General features: G+C 47.1%; 1 protein-coding gene across 2 annotated transcripts in view; it reads right to left on the bottom strand.

Moving 5' to 3' along the window:
- Positions 1-26,669, bottom strand: part of LOC127007118 (LIM homeobox transcription factor 1-alpha-like) — a 53,493-nt gene that overhangs the window by 12,921 nt on the left and 13,903 nt on the right. Inside the window, exons 3-5 of one of the 2 annotated variants that reach the window (XM_050877748.1) lie at positions 17,436-17,668; positions 16,119-16,267; positions 1-114 (exon numbers count right to left, since the gene is read on the bottom strand). The exon at positions 1-114 is cut by the window's left edge and continues 70 nt beyond it. In XM_050877748.1, coding sequence (XP_050733705.1) covers positions 1-114; positions 16,119-16,267; positions 17,436-17,668 — 496 coding nt within the window. The remainder of the gene's footprint in view (positions 115-16,118; positions 16,268-17,435; positions 17,669-26,669) is intronic. The other variant, XM_050877759.1, reaches the window with a different exon arrangement.

The raw sequence follows: 26,669 nt of genomic DNA, 5'->3' as shown, positions 1-26,669 counted from the left end.
CTCGGTCTGCTTGGCTCTCCGCTGCAGCTTCTTCATTTTGGCTCGTTGATTCTGGAACCAGACCTGCACCACCCGCACGCTCAGGCCCGTCTCCTTGGCCAGCTGTTCCCGTACCTGTGTGTGGCGGAAAAGACGAAAGGTAGTGACGTGTGGGTGAGTGGGGGGAAAGGGAGAGTTAAGAGGGATGTTGTACACGCTTCACTATACGAGCTTTAACCCTTTGACTGCGGATTTCCTACAAGAAGACCTCACCAAGCTACAGGAATGGAACAAAAAGTGGCTGATACAATTCAATGAAGAAAAATGTAAAGTCATGCACCTTGGGAGGGATATCCAGCATACCAATACCACATGGGAAACATTCACTTTCCACCACAGGGGCAGAGAAAGACCTGGGACTATAATATGTTACCAGGCTACCAGTGAAAGCCAAATCCGTGCCAATCGCAGCGGAGAGGTAAAAACAAAAGGTATGTGTGACGAAGGATAGTGACGAGTGGGTTAGTTGGGTTAGAGAGAGATGAATAGTCAGGTAGATAGATAGGATAGATAGATAGGTAGAGAGACAGAGATAGAATGATAGAGAGAGAGAACGTTAAGAAGGAATATGTTACACACTTCACAATACGGGCTTAAAAATCAAAAAAGGGTCATGTATTAGGATGTCGAAGTAACATCGAGAAACAGAGAATCGATTACCCATACATTTGCAGTGAATGATTGTAATAAGACGACCGTTGACAAAGCGAAACCTAGACACAGTTTAGGCCATCAAAGATTAAAAAAAATAAAATACTGAATTCTTCATACCTACATATTATTTTTACAGCAAAGGAAGCAGCTCAACGGCAAAAAAACAATCATGAAAAAAGCCCGCTAATTACTGCCGCTATAAAGAAAAGTTTAGAAGAGTGGCCAAAAGAGAGGTCAGTTTCGGTAGGAGAGGTGTCCCGATACTCTCTTCTTGAAAGAGTTCAAGTCGTAGGCAGGAGGATAATACAGGTGAAGGGAGACTGTTCCAGAGTTTACCAGCGTGAGGGATGAAAGAGTGAAGATGCTGGTTGACTCTTGCATAAGGGATTTGGACAGTATAGGGATGAGCTTGAGTAGAAAGATGTGTGCAGCGGTACCGCGGGAGGGGGGACATCGAAGACATAGATGTCATGTTTTCAGTAAAAAAATCAATCAATCAATCAGTGGTGGCATACACAGGGGGCGCGTCGCCTTGCCCACCCTACGACGCCAAGTCCAGGGTTCCCTCCGGGTGAGTCTCCATGCAGGCCCCTTCCCATCCCGAGTATCTCCTGGTAGGATATAAAATCATCGACTTGCTCAAGCCACGAACTCTGGGCGTCCCCTTGGCTTCCTCTACTCAGGATTGTTTCTTACTTACAGAGGCAATCCGATGAGTAGGATCAGCTTCTGGGTAACGTGCCACGTGCCCGCATAGCCGGAGTTGGCGTTAATGGACAATGCAGGTAACAGGCCTCGAATCAGTCTCACGGAGTAGTCGCCGGTTTGACACAGTCATTCCAGCGATATCCCATGATTCTGCGTAGACACTTATTACCAAAGGCATCAATCCGCCTCTCCAAGCCTTTATTTAGTTAGTCTCCATGTCTCATAGCCATAAAGTAAGACAGGGAGCGCAAGGCAATTGAAGATCCGGATCTTTATCCTACACCGGTATCGACAACGCCATATGCTCGTGCTGAGCGAGTTCATAACACCGAGGACCAAGTCAATCCACCGTAAGACTTCCTGGCAAGACTCACTGTTGTTCTGAACTACGCTACCAGGTATGTGAAATTTTCCGAGACCTCAACGTCCTTGCCACGCGCATGAACAGACTGTATTGTTTCATCTAGCAAGCCTCCAAATTTACTCCAAAGTAAGAAAAATGATGATGATGAAAAGTTTAAATACGAACTATATGAGGTGGATGGGACACTGAATTGATCACCATGTACTGAAACAAGATGAAGAAACAATATTACACACACACACACACACACACACACACACACACACACACACACATGATACGATGGACTCGGTTCCCTTAGTCTACCTATTAGTCTATTTGCGTCTCCCTTCTTGCGCTGCTCTCCTCTTCAGCTCCCCCTCCTCCTCCTCCTCCTCCTCCTTCTCGTCCCTCTCTTCTTTCCCCTCGTCTTCTCCCTCCTCGCTTGTCCCCTCCCTCCGCCGCCCCTCTTGAGTACCGTCTCATGTGCTTATCCAGTTCCGGTTCCTCTGTGGGTTCGCCTCATCCGCAGTTGGTCTCTTTATCTCGCTAAATGTTATCCAAATATGCCGGTGCTCGCCTACGTGGGGTCTGGCGGCGGCAGTGACCCCAGAGTTCACCCAACTTCTACTAGAGCCCTCCTTCTCTCTCTCTCTCCCTCTCACTCCCTCTCTTCCTTCCTTTCCCTCCTCGCTCCCCACATCTGAAATCTGTGCTTATCTCTCTCTCTCACACACACACACACACACACACACACACACACACACACACTGACACCTACTTCCCGTTTATGCTGCAACGCATGATATCATTGTGTATCAAACTGATCTCGCCTCCTCAGAACCAAGACTGCATCTCTCTCTCTCTCTCTCTCTCTCTCTCTCTCTCTCTCTCTCTCTCTCTCTCTCTCTCTCTCTCTCTCTCTCTCTCTCTCTCTCTCTCTCTCTCTCTCTCTCTCTCTCTCTCTCTCTCTCTCTCTCTCTCTCTCTCTCTCTCCTATAACGAATTTCCTTGAACGGACGCCCTTCACATGTATAAACAAGCAAAGAGACGCAAATACATAAAACTGGAATATTACAGTTGATGAAAAAGAAACAAAACAAGTAAACCGGAAAACTAATCAGTAAGCTACATGATCAAACAAGCAAACTATGGCAGGAAGGGAGCACGAGTGGGTGGCAGCAACCGACCTAGAAACGAGAAATGAACAGGGAAATAAACTGCGGAATACAAACAAGGAGAGGAGGAAAAAACGAAACGGAGGGAAAAAAAACGAACGAGGAGAAATAGAAAGAAAGAAGAAACCAAGGATATGACGAAGGACGGAACGAAATAGGATGGCGAATAAAGAAGGAGAGGAAAACGATAAATAAATAAAAAATCAAATGAAGAAAAATACTAACATCCTTTCTACGCCTCACGGGTTACAAACTTTCCTCATTGAGTGTCTGCTCGTTGAAGGCGCCGTTGATCACCCTTAGGAGTCGATAAAGGAAGTTCTGCTATGCCACCCGAGGAAAGAAATGATGCCCCTCCACTAACCACGCTTTACCCCCTCCATATCCTACCCCGCCCCCGCCCCGCCCCGCCCCGCCGTTAATCACCCTTAGGAGTCGATAAAGGAAGTTCTGCTATGACACCCGAGGAAAGACATGATGCCCCTCCACTATAACCACGCTTTACCCCATCCATATCCTCCCCAGCCCCGCCCCGCCCCCGCCCCGCCCCGCCCCTTAACACAACACGCCACAACACTAACGCTATCTAAGGTCCCCACCCTCACCCTTAACCCCACGCGTCCCCCCCCCCCCCCCCCTTCCACGAACACGCTCCATTTACAGGCCGTCACACTTGTCCGCTCACTTGTGGCAGGCAAAGTTATGTTGCTCGGGTCATCATCAAGAGCCGAGCGAGAGAGAGAGAGAGAGAGAGGGAAGGAAGGAAGGAAGGAGGGTAGCCCGATTGTGTGTGTGTGTGTGTGTGTGTGTGTATGCGGAGCCACAACCCTTCCCCCCGAGGCACGAACCACTTCACGCAGCCCCATCTCGCCTCTTTACGGTCTTTCATTAAGTTGATAAAAAGTGTGACTAAGGAGAAGTTTGGGGCAGCGCGATGAGTGGCCGTCTTGATGCCGCGGCCGATGGGGGTGTTAATGGTGTTTGGAGACTTTGGGGTCGGTGCGGCGGCGGTCTGCTTCCGGTGGTTATAAGACGCGCGATAAAGATACCTTGACGGCTCTATTATGTGTTGATGTTGATGATGATGATGATGATGATGATGATGCGTGTGTGTGGGCGCATGGGTGTGGGTGGGTGTTACGTCTCTCCTGTTGCTGCTGCTGCTGTTGTTGATGTTGATGATGATGATGATGATGATGATGGTGTGGTTTGGGGCGTGTGTGTGTGTGTGTGTGTGTGTGTGTGTGTGTGTGTGTGTGTGTGTGTGTGTGTTACGTTTCTGTTGCTTTTGTGACTGTCTATATTCATTCGCTCAGCCGTTCCGTGAATTCAACAGTCATACTTTCTTAGATAGCTGCACATAACAGCCTACATAATATATACACCGTCATTCTATTCACACAAAATTAAGGCATTGAAAATACACTAAATTATCGGCAGAAAAAAAATATAGAAAAAAATCGAAATAGTAGAGAATTATCCATGAAGAAGAATAAGGTCAAGAACAAGATAATGGTGATGATGAAGAGGAAAAATAAGAGGAAGAAGAAAAAGTGGGAGAGGAGGAGGGAGAAGACGAAACCTGAGGTGCTGCTAAACTCGATTAAGACGTCACGCCTCAAGGGAAGGAGGGAGAGAGGGAGGGAGAGAAGGAGGGAGAGAGGGGTCAAAGGGTAGGATGGGGTACGCTTCTCACCTTCTTCCCAAGGCTGGATGCTCGGTCCCTCCCTTCCCCCCCCTCCCCCTCTCATACACACACCCTTCCTTCTTTCCCCTCTCCCTTTTTTCCCTTCTATCCTATTTCCTCCTATCCTCCTTATTTTCCTCTTCACCTCATTTTTTTTCTATACATCAATCCTTCACTCTGATCCTCCTTCTTTATTTTTTTTCTTTCCTTATTATCTCTTCTCCTTTTCCTCTCTCCCTCTCTTCCCCATTCCGTTTTCTCTTTCCTTCTTTCCTCCCTACATTCCTTCATTTATTTTCCTCTTACCTCTATTTTTTCTATACATCAATCTCTCTTTCACTATGTCCTTTCCGTTCTTTTTTCCACTTTTCTCTTAACTTCTATTCTCTCGTTTATCATCTCCTTTCCTTTTATCCCGAAACATCAATCCTTCCTCCCTTCATTCTTTTTTCTCCTCTCCCCTTTCTCCTTCTTCTATACATTCACTCATCTTCTCTCATCTCATTTCGTCTCCTCTCTCCTCTCCTGTCTTCCGTCCTTCCTTCCTCCCTCTCTTCCCTTCTTTTTTCTCCTCTCCCCTTTCCCCTTCTTCTATACATTCACCAATCTTCTCTCATCTCACTTCGTCTCCTCTCTCCTCTCCTTCCTTCCTTCCCTTTCCTCCTTTTCTCATACCCTTTTCTCATACTCTATCATCTCTTCTCTTCTGGAATCTATCTCTACGTGCCTGTCTGTCTGTCTCCTGCGCACCCCAACCTCATGCATCAAACATTCCGAGTTCACTTGTCTACCTTCGTTCTCTCGGGCCGCCTCACCCGTCCCTTTCCTTCCCTTCACTTTCCCCTTCCAGCGTGTGAACCTGCCTGGCTTCTCGTCCGCGCGCCCCTCAGCAGACTCACTTCTCAACGACTGACTGACTGACTGACGACTTGCTTCTGTTTTCGTTTTCGCCTCTTTTATTTAGCTTTTTTTTTTACTTTCTCCAGCTTCGAGGTACTGTCAGATATGTGTGTGTCACCTAAAGGGGAACAACAACAACAACAACAACAACAACCCCGAGGCAAAGCACATTCGTCACTGTTGACTTCACAAAACAGCGCCGTCCATCATGCCGGAACGCGTTCAAAACATGTATCTCGACACACACACACACACACACACACACACACACACACACACAGATATAAGAAGAAGTTGCATGATAAATTGATGTTGAAATATGGAAAATTACGAGTCTGATTCAATCCTGTAAGAACACACACACACACACACACACACACACACACACAGACACACACACACACATGCCCCTTACCTCCCCCTCCCACCACACACACACACGCCCACACACGCCCTACCCTTGTGGCATGCGAGCCGAGAAGTGCGTGCAAATATTTGTTTATAGACTGTGATATGCTTAATCCTCTGTCCATCGAGACGCGAGCCATTGTTGAAGTGGATCCCCTTGCAGCGCCCCAGCCAGCCCCTCCCTCGCCCTTTCCCCGCCTATAGATACCCTCTTTACTTCTCCTGTTACTTCTCCTCCTCCTCCTCCTCCTCCTCCTTCTATACTCGTCCTTCTCTTCCTCCTTCGATCCGCTGCCGTTCCTCTTCTCCTTATCCCTCCTTCTCCTCCTATTCGTCCTTGTCTTCCTTCTTCTCTAGTCCTCTGTTCCCCGTTTCTGTTCCTCTTCTTATTCCTTCTTCTATTCGTCCTTCTCTTCCTTCTTCTCTAGTCCTCTTTTCCCCGTTTCTGTTCCTCTTCTTATTCCTTCTTCTATTCGTCCTTCTCTTCCCCCTTTTACCCGTTTCTGCTTCCCTCCTTTCTTCATCTTCCAGCTAAATCACGTTCTCCTTATTCCTTCTCCTCCTCCTCCTCCTCCTGCTTATCGTCCCGCTCTTCTTACTCCCTCGCACTCCCTTCTCTTCCTCCTCCTTCTTCTTCTGTTGCTGATACTTTTTCTCCCTCTTTTTCCCGCCCTGAGTCCTGTTTCTCCTCCTTCTCCTTCTTTTCTTTCTCCAGTCGTTGTTCATCATCCTTCTGCTTTTTCTTTCACCTTCCTGCTCCTACTCCTCTCCACTTCTCTCCTTCCTCCTCTTCATCCTGTTTCTCCTTCCCCTCTCCTCCCTTGCAATCCAATCTCCACCTATGTATCACTAATGTACACCTCTCATTTCTCCCCTTGCTCGATCCACTTCTTCCTTCTCCTCTTCCTCATCTCCTTCTATTGGTCCTCTTTACCTCCTCTATACCCTTCTCATGTCACCTCCTAGCCTTCCTCTTCCTCCTGCTGCTTCACAAGTTAATCCTCTTCTTCCTCATCTTCCTACTTTTCTTCCTTTCCCTTCTCATTTCTCCGCCTGCTCGATCCACCTCTTCCTTTTCTCCTTCTATTGGTCCTCTTTACCTCCTCTATACCCTCCTCATGTCACCTCCTAAGCTTCCTCTTCCTCCTGCTGCTTCACAAGTTAATCCTCTTCCCTTCCTTTGCAGCCTGGTCTCCTCCTTACTACTGTTATATCCTTCGACCTTTTCCCCCTGGTTCTCCTTTTCCTTCTCCTGCTCCTCCCAACACTTCTATTCTTTCTTATTTACAGCCTCTGCAACATCTCTCGCTCTCTTTCCCTTCTCATTTCTCATCCTCAACTCTATATCTCTCCCCTGCTGTTCCTGCTTCATCTCTTCTCATTCTTTCTCCTTCGCTTTTTTTTTTTTTTTCCTCGAGTTCCTCCTTCTCCTTCTCCTCCTGCTTCTGCTCCTGCTTTTCTTTTTCAGTTTTCTGCGTTCGTTGCATTCCATTTTTCCTCTTCACTAAAACGGCTGTTGTTGTTGTTGTTGTTGTTGTTGTTGTTGTTGTTGTTGTTGTTGTTGTTGTTGTTGCTCCTCCTCCACCTCCTCCTTCTCTTGATCCATTTAGTATATTTTTTTCTGTCTTCTTTTCTTCCTGGTACATTTTTTTTTTATAGTTTATCTCTTGCTGTTCCTCCTCTTTCTACTTCACCTCCTCCTCCTCCTCCTCCTCCTCCTCCTCCTCCTCCTCCTCCTCCTCCTCCTCTCCCCTCAGGCACTTCAGGCAAATATAATTACTCGGCCCCACAAGCACACGCTCTTCAGTAATAAACGCTCACGGGAGAATCAAAAGGTGTACACATTCACCGGATGCCAACGACGACGACAACAACAACAACAACAACAACAACAACAACAACAACAACAACAACAACAACAACAACAACAACAACAGCAACCACAACAACAACAACAGCAACCACAACAACAACAACAGCCACTACCACTACTACTACTATTACTACTACTACTACTACTACTACTACTACTACTATTACTACTACTACTATTTCTACTTAATCAATCCCTTCGTCAATCAAGCAATCAAACTTTCAAACAATTAAATATTTCCTACTTCGAAGTTAAAAAAAAAATCATTGACAGACAGGCACAGTCAAACACACACACACACACACACACACACACACACACACACACACACACGGCCAATCAATCAATCAGTCACGGATCCATTACCTTTGAAAGAGCTAAAAATATAAAAAAATAATTTATCTCTCTCTCTCTCTCTCTCTCTCTCTCTCTCTCTCTCTCTCTCTCTCTCTCTCTCTCTCTCTCTCTCTCTCTCTCTCTCTCTCTCTCTCTCTCCACCCACACATACACTCACACCCACACACGACCGCACTCACATACACCCCCCCAAACACACACACACACACACACACACAAAACAAAACAGCCACACACAAACACAAACACACACACACCATAAATACCCGGCCCACTAAGTACCCAGAGACTGAATCAACAAACACGGACGAGCTCAACTCCGCGGGTGATAACACAGACCCTTCCCCCTCTCCTCCTCCTCCTCCTCCTCCTTCTCTTCCTACTCCTCCTCCTCCTCCTCCTCCTATGGTCGTCCGCCTCCTCGTCCTCTTTCTCCTCCGTCTCCTCTTCGTCTCCTCCTCCTCGTCCTCTCCTCTGAGTGGAGTGGTATAGGAGGAGGAGGAGGAGGAGGAAGAGGAGTGTTGTTTGCATAAAAGAAGACGGAGTGAAGCACCTTAGATAGTAGTAGTAGTAGTAGTAGTAGTAGTAGTAGTAGTTGGGAAAATAGAAATTGTGACGGCACGGGTGGAAACGATGAAAAAAAAAAACGTGCAAATCCAACAAAAATATGAAAAAAAATGGGAAGGAAAAGTGAGTGGCGAGAAAAAGCACATATGAGAGAGAGAGAGAGAGAGAGAGAGAGAGAGAGAGAGCAGGGAATGAAGGATTGATGAGGGGATGGGTGATATGGTGAGTGTGGGTGGAAGTTGGTGTGTGTGAGTAGTCAAAATGTGGAGGTGATGACAACATGGGTGGTGGAGGTGGTGGTGGTAGTGGAGGTGGTGGTGCATGTAGCTATAAGGAATGGAGGAAGGAAGTGGCGGCGGCGGTGGTGGTGGTGGTGGTGGTTGTGGTGAAGCTGCAGGGGTCCGTCGGAAGGGGAAGTGAAGGCAGGGGGTAACGAAAGCAGTAGTGTTGCGAGCGAAGGAATCAGGAGGAGGAGGAGGAGGAGGAGGAAGAGGAGTGGTCAGGGTCAGCTGCGGAAGATAAGGGGAAGAAGTGGTGGAAGTTAGTTGATAGTATGACGCGAACTGATGATGATGATGGTGGTGGTGGTGGTGGTGGTGATAGTGGTTATGGTGACAGTATATGGAGTTGTATAAATATATAGAGAGAAAGCAAAAGTTACATTGCTACTATTATTATCATCATTATCGTTAGTAGTAGTAGTAGTAGTAGTAGTAGTGAATGGTTTCGACGTTACAAGTTTTAATGGTGGTGATAAAAGTAGCAGTGGTAGTGAAGTAGGAATAAAATCTGAAGTGCGGCAGTAATTGTGGAGATGGCGGTAACAGTGGCACTCTCGGCAGAGGTGTACAGTAACAACAGTTGTGGTGATGGCGAAGATGATGGTGGTGGTTGTGGCGCATTAATAAGGTACTGAATATATTGAGGGTGATGGTAGTGGTGTTAGCGACGGAGATGGGAGATGGTACGGCGAGAGAGAGAGAGAGAGAGAGAGAGAGAGAGAGAGAGAGAGAGAACCAACAGGCTCCCGTTGTCCCGGCGTGCCCCTTCAGGATCTCACCCGGAACCTTCCCGCCGGTCCGATAAGGCGGAGAGACGCGTCGGCTTTTAAAATATTGGAGGACCGTACACACATATCTCCGTCGAGCGCCGCCGCCACGCCACACCTCACTGCCGTCGCCTCCCACACACGAGCCGGGGCGCTGGTCCCTGCTACGGCGCCCCATCATTCTGTTACTCCGTGTTAAGCTCTGGAAGGCGGTGTTCAGCGTCGCATTTTCATCCTAGTCATCATTATTTCATCACCTTGTGGGGAACTGACTGAAATCGACCTGACGTAGCCAATATCCCGTTCCTCTCCGCCCCCCGTCCCCAGCTGTCGCCGCCGTCCCGCCGCGCCAGCGCTGCCGCGTCGCCCCACGCCTGCCCTCCATCCCCCACCACTCGCCGCCAGGCCCATAGGACACCCTAAGCTTTTCCTCTGTGTGTCTGTGTGTGTGTGTGTGTGTGTGTGTGTGTGTGTGTGTGTGTGTGTGTGTGTGTGTGTGTGTGTTTTAGTGTGGTGTGCGTGTGTGTCAGTGCAAGGGTAATTAGAGTTGCGATCATTAAAAAAAGTTTCATCCATTTAAAGTCAGTTTTTCACATATTTGCGCGTCCCGATGAGAGATGAAGGGAGCTCCCCGGCGCCCTGCACGTCACTCACGCCCTCTGTCGGCCAATCAGAGGACATAAATCTGTCAACAATGACGGCACGGCTGCCATCAGCGCGCGCGACGGGTCGTCTGGACGGCTCATACACACGAAATGAAATGGTTGCTGTTGGAGTGGACGGGCGGACAGACGGACGGACGGAAATACAGACAAGCAGGCAGGCGGGCAGACAGCCATAGGGGCAGACAGGTAAACAGACGAAGGTCGTTTTGACAACAGCAACAATTGATGGGGGCCAGACAGGTTGGTGCTGCGTGGCTGTTAGCACCGTATTACTGGGGCTGTGAGGGATAAAGGGCGCGGGGAGGGGGCAGCACGACGCGCCCCTCCCTCCCCTCGCATCCCTTACCCCTCTGTTATTCTCCCTCTCCCGTCCCTCAGCGCGCGAGTGGAAACAAACGGAAGCTCAAACCTGACAAAAACGCCGCCTGTCTCCCGTTACAAGACCAACACGATTCACGACGAAACACACACACACACACACACACACACACACACACACACACACACACACACACACACACACACACAGACTTATCTCTTTTTACTGCCGCTCGCCTCTACCACTCATGAACAAACACACGCACTCACGTAGCCTTCACTTCTTTCTTTGTTTCTTTTTCTTCTTCCCTTCGTTCTCTTGCTCTTCTTCACTTCCTCCTCCTCCTTCTCTTTTCTCTTATACCTTCCTCCTTCCTATACCCTCTTTCTCCTCCTCCCCCACTCTCTTCCTCCTTCCCTTTCCTATACTCTCCTCTTCCTCCTCCTCCTCCTCCTCTAACTCGCGGATGCAGGCTGCCGCGGAACCTGTGGGCGCCCCCCGCGAGTGGCTGGGCCAAGGTCGCTCTCAAGGCTCAGAAGAGGTCTTGGCATTTTCCACTTTGCGACCACCACCACCACGGCGGCGCGATGAATGGTCAAGTGAGCGGGGGGATTACGTTGTTGAGGTCCACTTTTATGATTTTAATGATTTATTTTCAAGTGTTAGAGCCAGCAAGCAGTAAGGTCTGAATGTTTTAAAGAGGGGTTTGCTATTGTGAGAGATTCTTCCTCGTTTCACTCATACGGCACGTTCAGCGAGTGTTCGTATAGCGTTTAAAGGGATACTGAGAGCTTTAAGTTGTGAGAGTGACAGAGTTTCTTATTTTACTACATCAATGGTGATTTGTTTGGGTATGAAGGGGTTTGTATTGTGAAAGATTATTCGTTTCAGCCAATTAATTAAAAGTTGTATTATGCTACAGAGAGGTACGAGTATGTATGTCGTGTAAGTTTCTTCTTTTTACCGACATGTAGCTTTAAGTGGTGTTATTTATGTCATCAGAGTATCTTGTTAATGGCCACTTTCACCATACAAGTTATTACTATTTTGGCTATTTCTGAAGATCATTTAAAGGTTTATGAAAATGAGTTGAGTTATTCTTTGTGCCTTGCGGTGTTCATCGAAATTCAGTGCTGTATATTTTTGCTTGAAGTTTTTTATGTGTGTGTGGTCTGTTTTACCACCTCAAGCTTGTCATCAGTTGTCTTAATGTTCGCTGTGCTTGCTTTCTCAGTATCATCTGTTTGTGTGTTATATTTATTTACTTTATTTGCTGCTTCTCCGTTTTGTTTCTTTACATCCGTCAGTGTCCGTCCGTCAGACCACCGTGAACATGGAAAGTTACAGATTTAAGTTTGTCACCGCCTGTATCTGTCTGTTCCTGCCTCTCGCTCACTGACTGATGATATATATAAAGCATGACTCCTGCTCTCTCTCTCTCTCTCTCTCTCTCTCTCTCTCTCTCTCTCTCTCTCTCTCTCTCTCTCTCTCTCTCTCTCTCTCTCTCTCTCTCTCTCTCTCTCTCTCTCTCTCTCTCTCTCTCTCTCTCTCTCTCTCTCTCTCTCTCTCTCTCTCTCTCTCGCTCTCTCTCTCTCTCTCTCTCTCTCTCTCTCTCTCTCTCTCTCTCTCTCTCTCTCTCTCTCTCTCTCTCTCCCTACACACACACAGACACGTACAAAGGAAAAAAATACAGACAGACAGACAAACTAAAATGAAAAAAAGGATGCTTGTTGATGATTCAGCTGTTAACGAAAAAAAGATGAATAACACACATGGATAGTGAACGAAAAAAAAAGCAAAGAAAACAAGCCCGGCAAAAAAAAAAAAAGAGAAGGGGGGAAGGGGGGGGAGGCTGGCAATAGGATTTTAACTTTCCGAAGTGGGCAAGTCAGGAGGTTATCTTCACCTCGATCGTGGGTCAAGATGAGGAGGTCAGTTGTGTGCGAGCGAGAGGTGGAGCGAGGTCATACGTGGTGGTGGTGGTGGTGAGGTGGATTTAGCGGAGAGTTGAACGCAGAGAAATTCCACACAAACAAACAGATCATGGTGACATATCGCTTCAGGAAATAGCTAGCTAGATGGATAGATAGATAGATAGAGGTAGGCAGATTAAGATAGATAGGCAGATAGAAAGAAAGAGAAAGAGAGCACACACGACGCTAATAAGAAGAATACCGTGAAATAAAATATATCAAACAGTCTTAGATCGCATGTTATCTTTGAACCTGTGGAGATACCCAACACCAGACGAGACGAACTTCCTTTGTCTTCCGTTCACCGTGCGCACGAAAACCTCCAACCACAGAGACGATTACAAAATAAACACGAGAGGAAAAAAAACAAAATCAAAGCGAGTGAGGCAGAGTCAATACCTCATAAGTAGATTACAGCGTACAAGGGGGGCCGCCAGGCTGAGACCGTCCGTGGCTGTGTATTCATGCCAAACAATAATAAGCGACTTCCTCAGCGTTATGCAAGATCCGCCACGGCCAGCGACCCTCCACGCCAAGAGGGAGTGAACGCGTCCTCTCAGTCTTCGGCCAAGCATGCTGAAGGCTCAATAAAGGGAGGTCACGGATCGGGCTGGAGGTGCGGCGGCCAGACAGTGCCTCCTCAAAGCCGGAGGCACCGCGGCTTACCAGGGAGCGGTGAGTGCCAGTCAAAACAGCTGATAACCCGTGACCCCGCCCTGACGCTCCTTGAGGTGCCCATTGTCAACACTCCTCGCCCGTCTTGCCGCCCTCCTGCTCCCCCCCCCCCACCTTACCCACCCACCCACCCGTCCGTCCGTCCGTTCGCCTGTCTGTCTGCCTGTCTGTCTGCCCCTTTGCTAGCTCTTGGGGCCGCATCTCGATCACATCCTGCCGCGGCTACACACACACATACACACGCACACACACATACACACACACACACACACACACACACACACACACACACACGTCACATTAAATATAGCCTCAACAGAGCATCAGTTTCCCCTTCTATAACAAATCATAGAACACCGACGTGCGCTTGTCAAAATATACACAGACACCTCCTTCTCCTTCTCCTCCTCCTCCTCCTCCTCCTCCACCTCCTTCTCCTCCTTCTTTATTCCTTTGTGCTCTTTCTCAACTAGTGTGCCCAGAGAAGGAAGTATGGATAGAAGAAAGAGGCATAGTGATGGTTGAACTCGCTGAAGTCCAATACACACACACACACGCACACATACACACACACACACACACACATACACACACACACACACACACCGCCCGCCCGTCCGCCTATCTCTCTTCTCCTTTGCCGCGACCCCCACCGACGCACGAGGAATTCAATGCTAAATTCAACACCCTATAAATATCGCTCAAGTTGGAAGAGTGAACCGCCGCTCTGTGTCGTAGGCGGCAGAGCAAACATGTGGAGACGACGAGGAGGGGATGAGGGCGGGCGAAGGCAAGGGGGAGAGTGTACGAAGAGAGGGGAGGAAGGGAAGGAGGAGGGAGAAGGAAAGATGAAGGGAGGAAGAGAAGTAAGGGAGACAGAGGAGTGAGGAAAGGAAGGAGGGAAAGGAGTTAGCGAAGGAGAGGAACGAGAGAGAGCATAAGGAAAGGGAAGGCAGGAAAACTGGACAAAATACAGGGAAAGTGAGAAAGAGAGAGGGAGAGAAACGAGAGAAAGAATGAGGAATGGAAGTAGAGGAGGGAAGGGTAGAAGCAAGGTTAGAAAGGAAAAGAGATGAAAAGTTGAAAAGTTTGGCATAACGAGGGGTGGGAGTGGAATAAGATTAAAAGACAGGAAAAATGAGGAGGAGAGTAAATGGTAGGAGGGAAGAAGAGAGGAAAGGAGGATGCACTGAAGAGAAACGAAGGAAGAATAACGAAAGAGAACGCCGTGTTGATAAAAAAAAGACGAGAAAACTGACGAATAAAAAGAAAGAAAAAAAAACACCAAAAATACGAAAAACATTAGCTATATATATGAGTAAAATGACAAAAAAAATGTCTGAAAAAGAGCGAAGGAGTTAAAAAAAAAGGGTGTGCAGAGTGGAGTGATGAGCTGAAGGAGAAATAAATGAAGTGGAAGGAAAAACAAGGCAAGATTATATAAGACGAAAGAAATGTATGTGGATAAGAAGAAAGATGAGGATGGTGAGGATGACGGGGAGGAGGAGGAGGAGGAGGAAGAGGAGGAGGAGGAGGAGGATGTGTGGTATGAAAGCTATATTGTCTTCAAGGTATAGGATGAAAGATAAGTGACAGGGTAACGTTGAGAGGTCTTTAGAGGTGAGAGAGATTTGAGTTTATTGAAGTTTATTGAAGAATGGGGTGGGTGGAGTGAGGAGTCTAGTGGAAGGTTTATTTTTGAAGGGCTGCGAGGAATGAAAGACACATGCAGGGAAGTATAAGGTGTTTGGAATGAAGTGTAAAAAAAAGTATGAGAGGATGGTGTGTGTGTGTGTGTGTGTGTGTGTGTGTGAGAGAGAGAGAGAGGTAAAACTTGAAATAAATGGGCAAATAAATAGATAGATAGAGAGAGAGAGAGAGAGAGAGAGAGAGAGAGAGAGAGAGAGAGAGAGAGAGAGAGAGAGAGAGAGAGAGAGAGAGAGAGAGAGAGAGAGAGAGAGAGAGAGAGAGAAACTTCTATAAACCTAAAAGACTGTATATGAGGGACACAGACGGCAAGGAAGAAAGACCTCCCTTTACAAAGAGAACAAAACAATACGGAGTTTGATTAAAAAAAAATATAATAATCTCCAGTCAGAGCGGGTGATAGGGTTGAGTTAATTCATTCCTCGTTAGTTTTCTACGGCAAAGGAGACAAAAGGAGGCTGAACAAAAGAAAAAAACTGAGAAAATTCCAAAAAAGGCGCATTAATATAAACATTTCTATGAAAAATGATTCTAGGTGTGGGAAAATGCCTTGACACTACTCTCTGGGCAGAGCTTTGGTAGTTGATTTTGACTTTGGCGCTCTGGAGAGGTGGTTTATCCCTGCCTCGGTATAATGATGGCCGAACACTAATTCCTGCCTGAAAAAAAAAATTGGACAGTCCGAGAAATGTCATAAGAATCTACCTAAGCCGAGCAAGATGTCTTTACTCATTTGCTGGGAAACGCTTCAAGAGGATTGCCTTGCCCACGACTCCAACTTATATCTATCACTTCACTGCACCGTTCCTGTTATTGTTCTTGGAGCTAAGTAAAGCGGAGAAATGGACAGAGAGACAGAAACACTCACCTTCCTGCAGGGCTACAAAGAGCCTATATAGATGACCATTACCTTACCTACGCCTCCCAATGACCTATATCACTTCCCTGCACTGTTCCTGTTATTGTTCTTGGAGTTAAGTAAAGCGGAGAAATGGACAGAAGGACACAAACACTCACCTTCCTGCAGGGCTTCGGAGACACACTGAAGGAGGCCATGAACTGCTTCCTCTGTGCTGACGTCAGGATGGTCCGGGGTCGTTTTGGGCCTCGTCTGCCGTCTCGAGGCCGCGACCCGTCATCCACTATAAAGTCATCGCCGAGGGGGCCTGCAGGGAACGGAAATGGGGGTGATGAAGGAATGAGGGGATAAGAGAAGGTAAGAGAGGGGTGGGTCAGGGCGGTCTGAAAGAGTGGGGGAAGAGTGCGGTGGCTCAAGATGTAGGTACTATGGCCTCTGTAGATGAGACGATTCAGATGATATATAGAGAGCTAGGTGTTCATGCAGGGCTCTTTGTTCCGTGTTCCGTGCACGCGTACCGTATTGCAACTGATACCTCGTCATCAACTTGGATCACAATTACGTCCCCGCTGGATTGTTTTTTTTTTTTTATATTAATGTGCTGTCAATAATAATTTCAAATCTATTCACGACTTGGTATATTTAATCATAATCTGATGTGAGTGTCCATCCATGTTGCTTCTTCCTGGATCCCTAAATTAAAGTCACGATCAATTATTACATTTTGCTATTCAAGATTTGGTGCTTAATTATAATCAAATATCTTAAATTAGTCACGCATGGATAGTCATTCATGCTTTTCTACTTATTTAATATTGTGCGAGTTTCTTTTTGACGTTTTATTATCAGTCAGGACTACTTAATTATTCAAGATTTATACATCATTGTAATCATCGGCGAGGACCAATACAACTTTATATCGTCTCAAATTCGTCAAGGTTAGTTGGATATTCAAGTTTTGTTCACTACAATTAAATGTGAGTTTAAGTGCAGTTTCGTACAGCCTCCTCGTCCCATCAGTATCTGTGAAAGTTACGATTTTCCACGGATGGAGACGATATTTTAAGAACGTGAACGCGGACTGACAGCAAGGACCGCGATTACATGGATGTCCGCCCAACACTTGACTGATGATTGCGAGGTCTTACTGAACCATTTAGAAAAGATAACGTGACAAGGGAGAGCTTTCGTGTGTTCTCGGAGTCGATGTGGCTGTCGGAATATGAACCGTGAGCGTTTTCAGGGAGGAAGGTCATCTTTTTATCTTAACTGAACTATGTTGGTGAAGCTGTAGTCTATTTTTCCATTTTCAATCTCATACTTAGAGTAAAAGTGGTACAGCTCTAACTGGTACGTGTGTGTGTGTGTGTGTGTGTGTGTGTGTGTGTGTGTATGGAGCGCAGTTAATGGCTGTTGTGGGGGGGGGAGGGAAGGAGGGGGAGAGGCCAACAGAAGTCCACGGTGGTAATACTAACACAGCCACTCACTCTGCGGCCCATGTTGCTGCAACAGAAACATCTCCTTCTCGTAGTCGGCGCGGCAGAAGAGCTGGTGGCCGCGCAGCACGTACTGGTCGCCCTTCTGCAGCACCTGACAACAGACGACGCAGGCGAAGCAGTGAAGGTGAAACACGAGGGACTGCGCCCGCATGACCAGCTCGTGGGGCAGCAGACGGTCGCCGCAGCCTGCACACTTGACCGAGAACAGCCTGGAGGAGGGGAGAGAGGAGAGAGTGCATGACGTACCAACCTACGGCGAGTCTTGAGGATTAGAGGTAGAGGTTGTGGTGGAGATAGATAGATAGATAGATAGAGAGAGAGAGAGAGAGAGAGAGAGAGAGAGACGGAACAAAAGAACACTCCACATCACCTCCATTACGGTGTGAAAAAATAATACAGATGCGACTTTATTACACTTACTCGACGTAGCGGCGGGAATCTGGTGGACAGGTGAGATTACACGACAAATGAAGTGATTACCGACCATTTTAATCTCCTGCATCCCGTTTTTTTTGTTGTCGGGGATGAGCGTCACGGTAAAGCGACAGAGGCGGACTGTAATCACGCCCGGCAACGAGAGAAGTGTCGGTCTGGACGCCTCCGGTGATCTCTGAGCGAGGGAAGCGAGTGTGCTTAAGGCGAAGGTTGATGGTATATACTGAGAGAAAGGATGAGTAGTTTCTACAGGTGATGTATACAAGCACAATATAAAGAGGAGTAATAACGCTCAGACGGGCGGGCTGGGCGTCGCCGAGCACTGGCGATGCCACATATTGAAAGGCTCAAGATGGTTCCCTATTTTTTCTCCTACTCTCTCCGTCATATACCCGAGCATTGACGAACACTGGCTTGCTCATACATTTCCTATGGATTCACGCCAGTGACCAAAAAAAAAAAAATATTTGGAGAATAACATAATAATCACAATACAATGATAGTCAAACTTTTTTCCCGACAAACACGCACGTCAATGGCGACTGGAAGAAAAAATCGCCAACAACTACCTCCTGTCTGACTCCACTTTTCTGCGTCTGGGGCAGCAGCGTGCACAGCTGGGCCGCCCTCCTGTCCCGCCCTCCACTTTAGCTGGAAATTTTGCTACTTGAAACCGTGAGCGTTGGAAGCTGGCTGAGAGCTGCACTCCGGGGACGAGTCGACGCCCCTTGTTTTTGCACGAGTGGAAAGTTATGCTCCTGGCGCTGAGTGTCCTCCGGCGCCCTCCGGAAGCTGCCTAATGGACGACACTAGCGACCGCTGGGAATATCTCGACCGAAAATGGTCTGTCAACAGAGCGATGCCATCGGTTAAAATGTTGACTCCAAACTGGTGGTTATTCCCTAAAAGTCAGAAAATGTGAAAATGTATTCACAGGCCGAGCCAATGAAAATCCGACATCGGAAATGGGGAAGTAAATAACAAATTCCTATTGGCTGAGCGGCTGTAAAGAGCAGCGTGCGTGCCGTCATCAGGGAGGCTCCCCGCCGCGGCGCCGCCTGGCGGAGGCCCCGTGCATCACGCCAGGTCGGGGCTCGCCAGGCGGGCCGCTGCAGCATATGGAGGTCACAGGTCACAGCTAAATGTCGGCCTGGACATTTCCTCCCCGCACTGTCACGTCACTCCAATTTACGCAACAGTTTCCAATTACACAATACTAATAAAATGATCCCACAAAAAACAAAAGCCAATAAATTTGCTTACACATATTGCGTTTTGTTATTAAACAGCACAGTTGCCATTTATTGGTTCACCCGCCAATATCATTTTTGTTCTCTAATAAGACACACCCACGCCCCTGTGTCGCGTCCTTGGCGTATGTTGCGCCACACACCTGCCCGTCGCCTTACTAACAAACCTGCTGCCATGCCACCCACTTCCCCCACCATTAAGGCACAAAAAGACATCCAATAACCGTACAGTAACTAATGGTGTCATGATGTTATCCAAACAACCAAGTAAACACAATATACGGCTCTATATGTTCCATGCAGGACACAACTATGTGCAAACTTTATATATGCGTCGGATGTATTGACTAAACAAGCGGCCCTCGTTTTCAAAACAGGCCGATGACAAAGCAGAAGAAATTTTCCTACCATCAATAAATATATTTTTTCGTCCGTGTACGGTCCACAGCGTCATAGGACTAGGTCGGTTCTAGCCCTCTAGTGGCACGGGAAGGTATTTATCAACAGTGGTGCATGTATATATACATGCATACATACATACTTAAGTATATATATATATATATATATATATATATATATATATATATATATATATATATATATATATATATATATATATATATATATATATATTGCTTGGTTCATGTTGTATCCCAGTGTTCATCTTGAACAAGTCACTAAAGTCGCTGAAGTTGGCGGTCATTTGACATGGTCACCATGTATAAACTTCGGCCACTCGGCAATGGCTGAAACGTGTCAGCTGGTAGCGGCAGGACTCGCTTCAGAGTCACCGCGTCTGCGCCCGGAACACTCTGCTTCCTCCTTCCGAATAAAAGGAAACTTTACACTTAATGCTAAGGCGGGGAAAAAAACTACTTTAACCTTATTGAATAAAAACATTACATATCATTAATATCTTATTCAAAAGGCGAAATAATGCCATCAGTCGAATCGGTAATACACGACAAACAAGAACTCCTGCAAAAGACTTGTGATTACGACCACTCTCATCAAACAGAACCCAACGTTGAGAGTCGTGCCCCAGACGAGCCTAGTGCACCCCCTGTAAAAGAGACGGAGTTAAGGATCATCCCTACACGTGCATGTAAGAACTTGTATGCTTTAGGGTGACTGCGTGGGGCATCCAAGATTGGTTCAAAAAGAGTAAAAAGAAAGACTACCAGAAATTAAACACGAACTTTCATTTAGTAGCCATTTTTATATCTGTTATCGCTTTCGTAACACGACAATGTGGAGCAAGAAGTAGGCTATATATAATCTTTGGGTATGGGTCTCGAAGATAAATATCTGGAACCCATTCTCTCTCTCTCTCTCTCTCTCTCTCTCTCTCTCTCTCTCTCTCTCTCTCTCTCTCTCTCTCTCTCTCTCTCTCTCTCTCTCTCTCTCTCTCTCTCTCTCTCTCTCTCTCTCTCTCTCTCTCTCTCTCTCTCTCTCTCTCTCTCTCTCTCCTCTCCTCTGCATTTCTTTTCGCTGCCCTTCTTTTATTTCCCTTCTCTTCCCTTCCTCTCCCTCCCCTTCCCTTTCTTTCCCTCCCTTCCCTTCTCTTCTCCCCTCCTTTTCCTTCCTTTCTTTTCAATTCCCACATCTCCATTTCCCTTCCCTCTCTCCCCACCCCTCCCCACCCCTTCCCTCGCACTCCTTTACGCGTCAGGTGTGCAAAAAAACACCTGAGCTTTATCCTAGGTGAGAGGCGTGAAGGTTTGTTTATTTTTAGTTTTATCCTGAGTTGTGAAGAGGTGTTTATTTTATCCCTTCCCTCCCCTCCCTCACTCTACTCTCTCCACCCCCCCCCCCCCTCTCTCTCTCTCTCTCTCTCTCTCTCTCTCTCTCTCTGAAGTTAGTGTCAACGCGGCAACTCAGGAAACAGTTTCAGGTAATTATCGGTGTTAGTTTTGCTGTTCGCCTCACACACCGCCGCCGTCAACACCACCACCACCACCACCACCAGAAGGGAAAACCCACCACGGACCCACCCATACTACCACCACTACCACCACCACAACCACCACCGATGCCGCTCTACCACCTCGCTATATCCCCTTATTTGAGGTTAAAAACAGAAGGGGGATAAAGGCTACCTAATTAAAAGTTCTTGTTGGATTTGAGTTCGTGGTTTTTTTTCTTCGTTCTTTCTTCTTTCTGAGCGAATCTTGGACGCTTCGATGCATTCATTCTTTGAGCTCGTCTCCTCTCACCGTACAATTTGTCCCTCTACATTTTTTTTTTCTATCGTCTTGGGAAACTTTTATAAGCGTCTATTTAATCCTTCCCTTCCTTCTTTTCCCTCTTAATTCTCTCGTATCTTCTTCCTGTCCTGCCCTTTCTTTTTTCCTTTTTCCCCTTTCCTTCTTTTCCCTCTTCATTTTCTCGTATATCTTCTTCCTGTCCTGCCCTTTCTTTATTCCTTTATCCACCTTCCTCCTTCCCTTTCCTTTCTTCTCCTGTATTGAATCTATATATGCCCCGCCCTTCCCCCTGCCCTTTCAATCTTTCTGTTTCCCTTCCTTCCTCTTCCCCTTCGTTCCTTCTCCCCTACTCTATCTACATATTCATCCACCATCTTCCTTTTTCCCTCTCCTCCTTCGGTATTGTATTGATAAACTCCTCCATCATCTCCTCCCTCTTCCCTTTAGTTACATTTCCCTTCTTCATTTTCTTCCTCCTCTAAAATATGTCATCCAATTTCCCCATTACTTTTTTTCATTCTTTCACTACTTTTCCTCCTCAATTCATCCCTCCACCTCCTCCACCCCACTCTATTCATTTACCTCGGCCTCCACCCTCCACCTAACCCCCTACCCTCCACCTATATAAACCCACCTGCCCTCCACCTAAACCAACTATAAACCTCTTCGTCCCCTTACATCATAGCTGAAGTATTTTGGTGAGGTCTTTTTTTTTTCCTTTTTTTACCTCCTTTTCTTCCCTTTGTCTCCACCTACTCTTCTCATCCTCTTTATCCCCATCCTTATTCTCTCTTTTTCCTTTTCCTTCACGTCCTTTGTCTTCACCTTTTATTTCATCGCAGTCTTTCTTTCGCTCTTTATTCTCTCCTCATCCCCTTTGTCTACAGCCTCTGCTCTTCCCCTCGTCTTTATCCGACCCTTTTTCTCTGTTTTTCCTCAGCCCGGCGACGAAATTAAGGATCCGCCTCGTATAGGGAAAGGTTGTTGTTGGATGCACGCGGAGGAACGTCGCTCTGAACGGCACCCGAACGGCTCCACGATGCTCACAGTCAGAGGAGCAAAAATGAGGCGAAAATGTGTGGAAGATGTGGGGGTTTTTTTTTGGGTTTTTTTTCGTTCGTATTTTTCTTTTATTTTTGTTTTTTCGTTATCTTTGTCCTCTTCCTTCTCTTCCTCCTCCTCCTCCTCCTCTTCCTCCTCCTACATCTGTTCTCCTAATAGTGAAAAAGTGTGACGGTTTAGAATTTAGACGATTAATAACAGCCTTCTCCTCCTCTTCCTCGTTCTCCTCTCCTTGTTGTTCTCCTCCTCCTCCTCCTCCTCTTCCTCTTCGTCCCTTCCGTCTCCTCTATACATATTATCATTATTTTCCTTTTCTTCTTTTTTTTTCTTCCTATTCTTCTTCTTATTATTATTATTAAACACAACTCGTAGTCAAAAAGGAGTGATGGTTTAAATTATATATGGCCGTTGTCGTTCTCCTACTCTTCCTCTTCCTCCTCCTCCTCCTCCTCCTCCTACTCTTACTTATTGTCTCCTTTATCTTATCTCCGTTCATTCCAGCTTTACCTCTTTCTATCCATCCCTTCCCATCCCTTCCATCCCTGTCCTTTCCGCTTTGCCATAATACTTTGTAGGCACATAAAAAAAAACTTTTCCACTTATGACGAGTCTTCTTCCTCGGAACAACTTTTTTTTTTTTTTTTTTTTGCTCATTTGCCACGTGTAAAAGTTCTCCATTTCTCACTAACAACCTCTTGTATATTACTTTTTTCTTTCCCTCCCTCACTTTATACCCTGAGACCTAACTCCCCAGATCCATTCCCCAATCCCTTTTCTTACGACTTTCCATGTACTTCTCTTTTTTCCGTCATTCCCCAACATACCATTTAACTCTCTATATAGTATCTTCCACCCATTCTCCAACAGCTTATTATTACGTCTGATGAGCACCGAGGCCACGCGCTCTAACTTTGCCTTTATCTTTACCTCATTTTTTCCCTCTCATTACCACTTAACAAATATATAACAGCTATGCCATCTACTATAATCATCATCAGCACCACTACTATGCGTATACCACCAGTCCCCGCTGCTATATAGTCCCCGCCAGCGCCACACCGCCGCCGCCACCACCATCACCTACAGCTTCAGTCGGTATGCTGGAGGGCCCCGAGCTATGTATCATCAAGGGAAGGGAAGGACGGGAGGGACCTGAGCTGCGTGCACCATTCCCATCCAGGGCGCCACAAGAAAACGTTATGTGTGTGCCGGGCGGGGTAATACGGAAGGAAGGGAGGAAGGAAGGAAGAAAAGATGAATGGATGGAAGGAAGGAAGGGAGAAAAGAAGGAAGAAAAGATGGATGGGTGAAAGGTAAGCTGGAAGGGAAGAGAGGGAAAGGAAGGGACGAAATGAGAAAGAAGGAAGGAAAAAAGGTAGAGGGGGAGAAGAGAGAAGGAATAAAAAGAAAAAAATATCACGTAGAGAGAGAGAGAGAGAGAGAGAGAGAGAGAGAGAGAGAGAGAGAGAGAGAGAGAGAGAAAGGTCATTATGCTTTTAGATTCTCTCTCTCTCTCTCTCACACTCGCTCTCTCTCTCTCTCTCTCTCTCATCTCCCTTGCCAGTTGTCACTCCCTCCGCCTTCATATAAGCTCACAGCACTTCGCCCGCGCGCCCACACACTCCCTCCCATTTACCCTTCTCCTCCCTTCCTATCTTCCCTCCTTTTCTCCCTTCCAACCTCCCTCTATAACCTTCCTCCTCCCCTTTTTCCCTCCCTTCCACCCATCTCCCCTCTCCTTGAACCCCTCGCTCTGACCCCTAGATCTTACCTCCCTTCCCTTCCCTTCCTTAACCTCCCTCCTTTCCCCTCGGCCCTCAGCTCCCCATAACCTCCCTTCTTCCCTTTTCCCTTCCTTCCACCCATCCACCCTCTCCCTGAACCTCTCGCTCTCACCCTAGTTCTTCCCTCCCTTGCCCTTCCCTTCCCTTACCCGCCCCTCGCCCAGACTCTTCCCTCGGCCCTCAGTCTCCCCTCACTCCCACCCAGCTGTCGCCAGGCAACACGTGGCCCGGCACCGTCCCCTCACCAGCTGCCACGCTTCCCCTCACATTTATTATAATGAAAAATACGTGGCATGCCGTATGCGCGGCCGAACACGGGGAGACGGGAAACGAGAGGAAGGGAAGGGGAGAAAATACGGGAAAGATAAAGAAAGGGGACATTGAATATTGGGGAAGGGGAAGAAGGGAAAAGAAAGGAGAATGAAAGGGGCCACTGAACATTAGGGAAAGGGAAGGAGGGAAGGGAAAAGAAAATACGAGAGGACGAGAAAAGGTGAGAGATAAGAGGCGAATGCAGGAAAAAGGGAAAGGGGAAAGAATATGAGGGGAGGGGAAGGGTCTGTTAGTAAGGGAAGGGAGAAGGAAGGGAGAGAATACGGGAAAGAGGAGAAAAGAGAGGAAGGGGAGAAAACACAGGGAGAAAGGGAATAAAAGGAAGGAGAGAGAACAAAGGATGAAGAGGGAACTAGGGATGGGGATAAACGCAGGGTGAAAAAGAAATATATCATCATCATCATCATCATAAGCTATACAATAAGAAGAAAAGCAAGGAAAACTGAGAATAGGAGGAGGAGGAGGAGGAGGAGGAGGAAGAGAAATCGGCATCAGAAACTCTATAGTACAAAAGGACCTGGGAGGAGGAAAAAGAAGAAGAAGAAAAACAAGAAGAAAAACAAGAACAAGAACAAGAGGAATAGGAAGATGATGAGGAGGAGGAGGACACGGTACAGTAAGAGCAAGATGATGATGATGATGATGATGATGAGAAGGAGGAGGAGGACACGGTACAGTAAGAGCAAGATGATGATGATGATGATGATGATGAGAAGGAGGAGGAGGACACGGTACAGTAAGAGCAAGATGATGATGATGATGATGATGATGAGAAGGAGGAGGAGGACACGGTACAGTAAGAGCAAGATGATGATGATGATGATGATGATGAGAAGGAGGAGGAGGACACGGTACAGTAAGAGCAAGATGATGATGAAGATGATGATGATGAGAAGGAGGAGGAGGAGGAGGAGGAGGCAGAGCAGGAGCAAGGGGAGGGAGTGAGGGGCCTGCTGACTACTAGATGTTACCTCCTGACGGGCTGCGGCTCATGACTTACTGCTCTTATTTCACACACGTGTTTTTGTTTACGGAGGCGACGGAGGTGTGGACGGAGAGGGGGAGGCTGGGTGGGCTTGACTGGGGGCTGGGGGACGGCGGGAAAGGACCAGCTAGGGAGGTATTCTCAGACGCACCCCTTCTTACATCAACTATTTTCAAAGGCGGAAAAAAGGATTAATTGGGTTTTCATGAGTGTTTTTTCACGTTCATTGTACAGAAGAAGGGTCTAACGATCACCAGGGTCATTGAACTACCCCTGGAAATGCCCACAACTCCTACGAAAGCCCCGAAGTGTTGGAGAAAGGTTAGATGGGGTGCGAGGAAGCATACTGGAGGAAAGGGGAGTAAGGGAGATGAGTGTGATGTAAGAGTGTGATGAAAATGGTGTAAGGAGGAGGTGGAGTGGGTGGGGGGGGGGGGGCTGAGTGTGATGTAAGAGTGTGATGAAAATGGTGGAAGGAGGGTGGTGGGGGGTGACAGGAAAGGACCAAGGCTAGTACAGGTTAGGTAAGGTGCGTGGAAGCATATGGAAGGAAAGGAGAGTAAGGGAGATGAGTGTGATGTAAGATTGTGATGAAATGAGTGTAAAGGAAGGTGAGTGGGTGTGGCTGGGGGCTTTGGGACGGCTGGAAAGGGCCGGAGCTAGCAGGTTAGGTGAGGTGCGAGGAACCATGTAAAAGGAAAGGGGAGTATGAGAGATGAGGGTGACGTAAGATTATGGCGAAATAGATGCAAAGGAAGGTGAGTGGGTGTAGTTGGGGACATGGGGATGGCGGGAAAGGGCCGGAGCTAGCAGGTTAGGTGAGGTGGGAGGAAGCATGTAGAAGGAAAAGGGAGTAAATGGGAGGTGAGAGTGACGTAAGATTATGATGAAATGGGCTTAAGGTCATGTGATAGCGTGTGTGTGGGTGGGGGACTGCGAGCTGGCGAAGTGAATATAATCAGTCTGGCCTCCCTAATATCCTTGTGTAGTTTTGTGCAAGTTACGATGAAATGGATGTAAGAATTCGGCCATAATCTCAAACATTACGGGGCTTACACACCTACATTTGATAAGGCTTTCGTTGAGGGAATTAGGCCCATATTCTGAAACATTTGGGGGCTTATACACCTACATTTAATAAGGCTTTCGTAGAG

The sequence above is a fragment of the Eriocheir sinensis genome, chromosome 3 (assembly GCF_024679095.1).
Source record: "Eriocheir sinensis breed Jianghai 21 chromosome 3, ASM2467909v1, whole genome shotgun sequence".
In the NCBI taxonomy this organism is placed as follows: domain Eukaryota; kingdom Metazoa; phylum Arthropoda; class Malacostraca; order Decapoda; family Varunidae; genus Eriocheir; species Eriocheir sinensis.
This window is presented reverse-complemented; position numbering and strand designations above follow the sequence as displayed.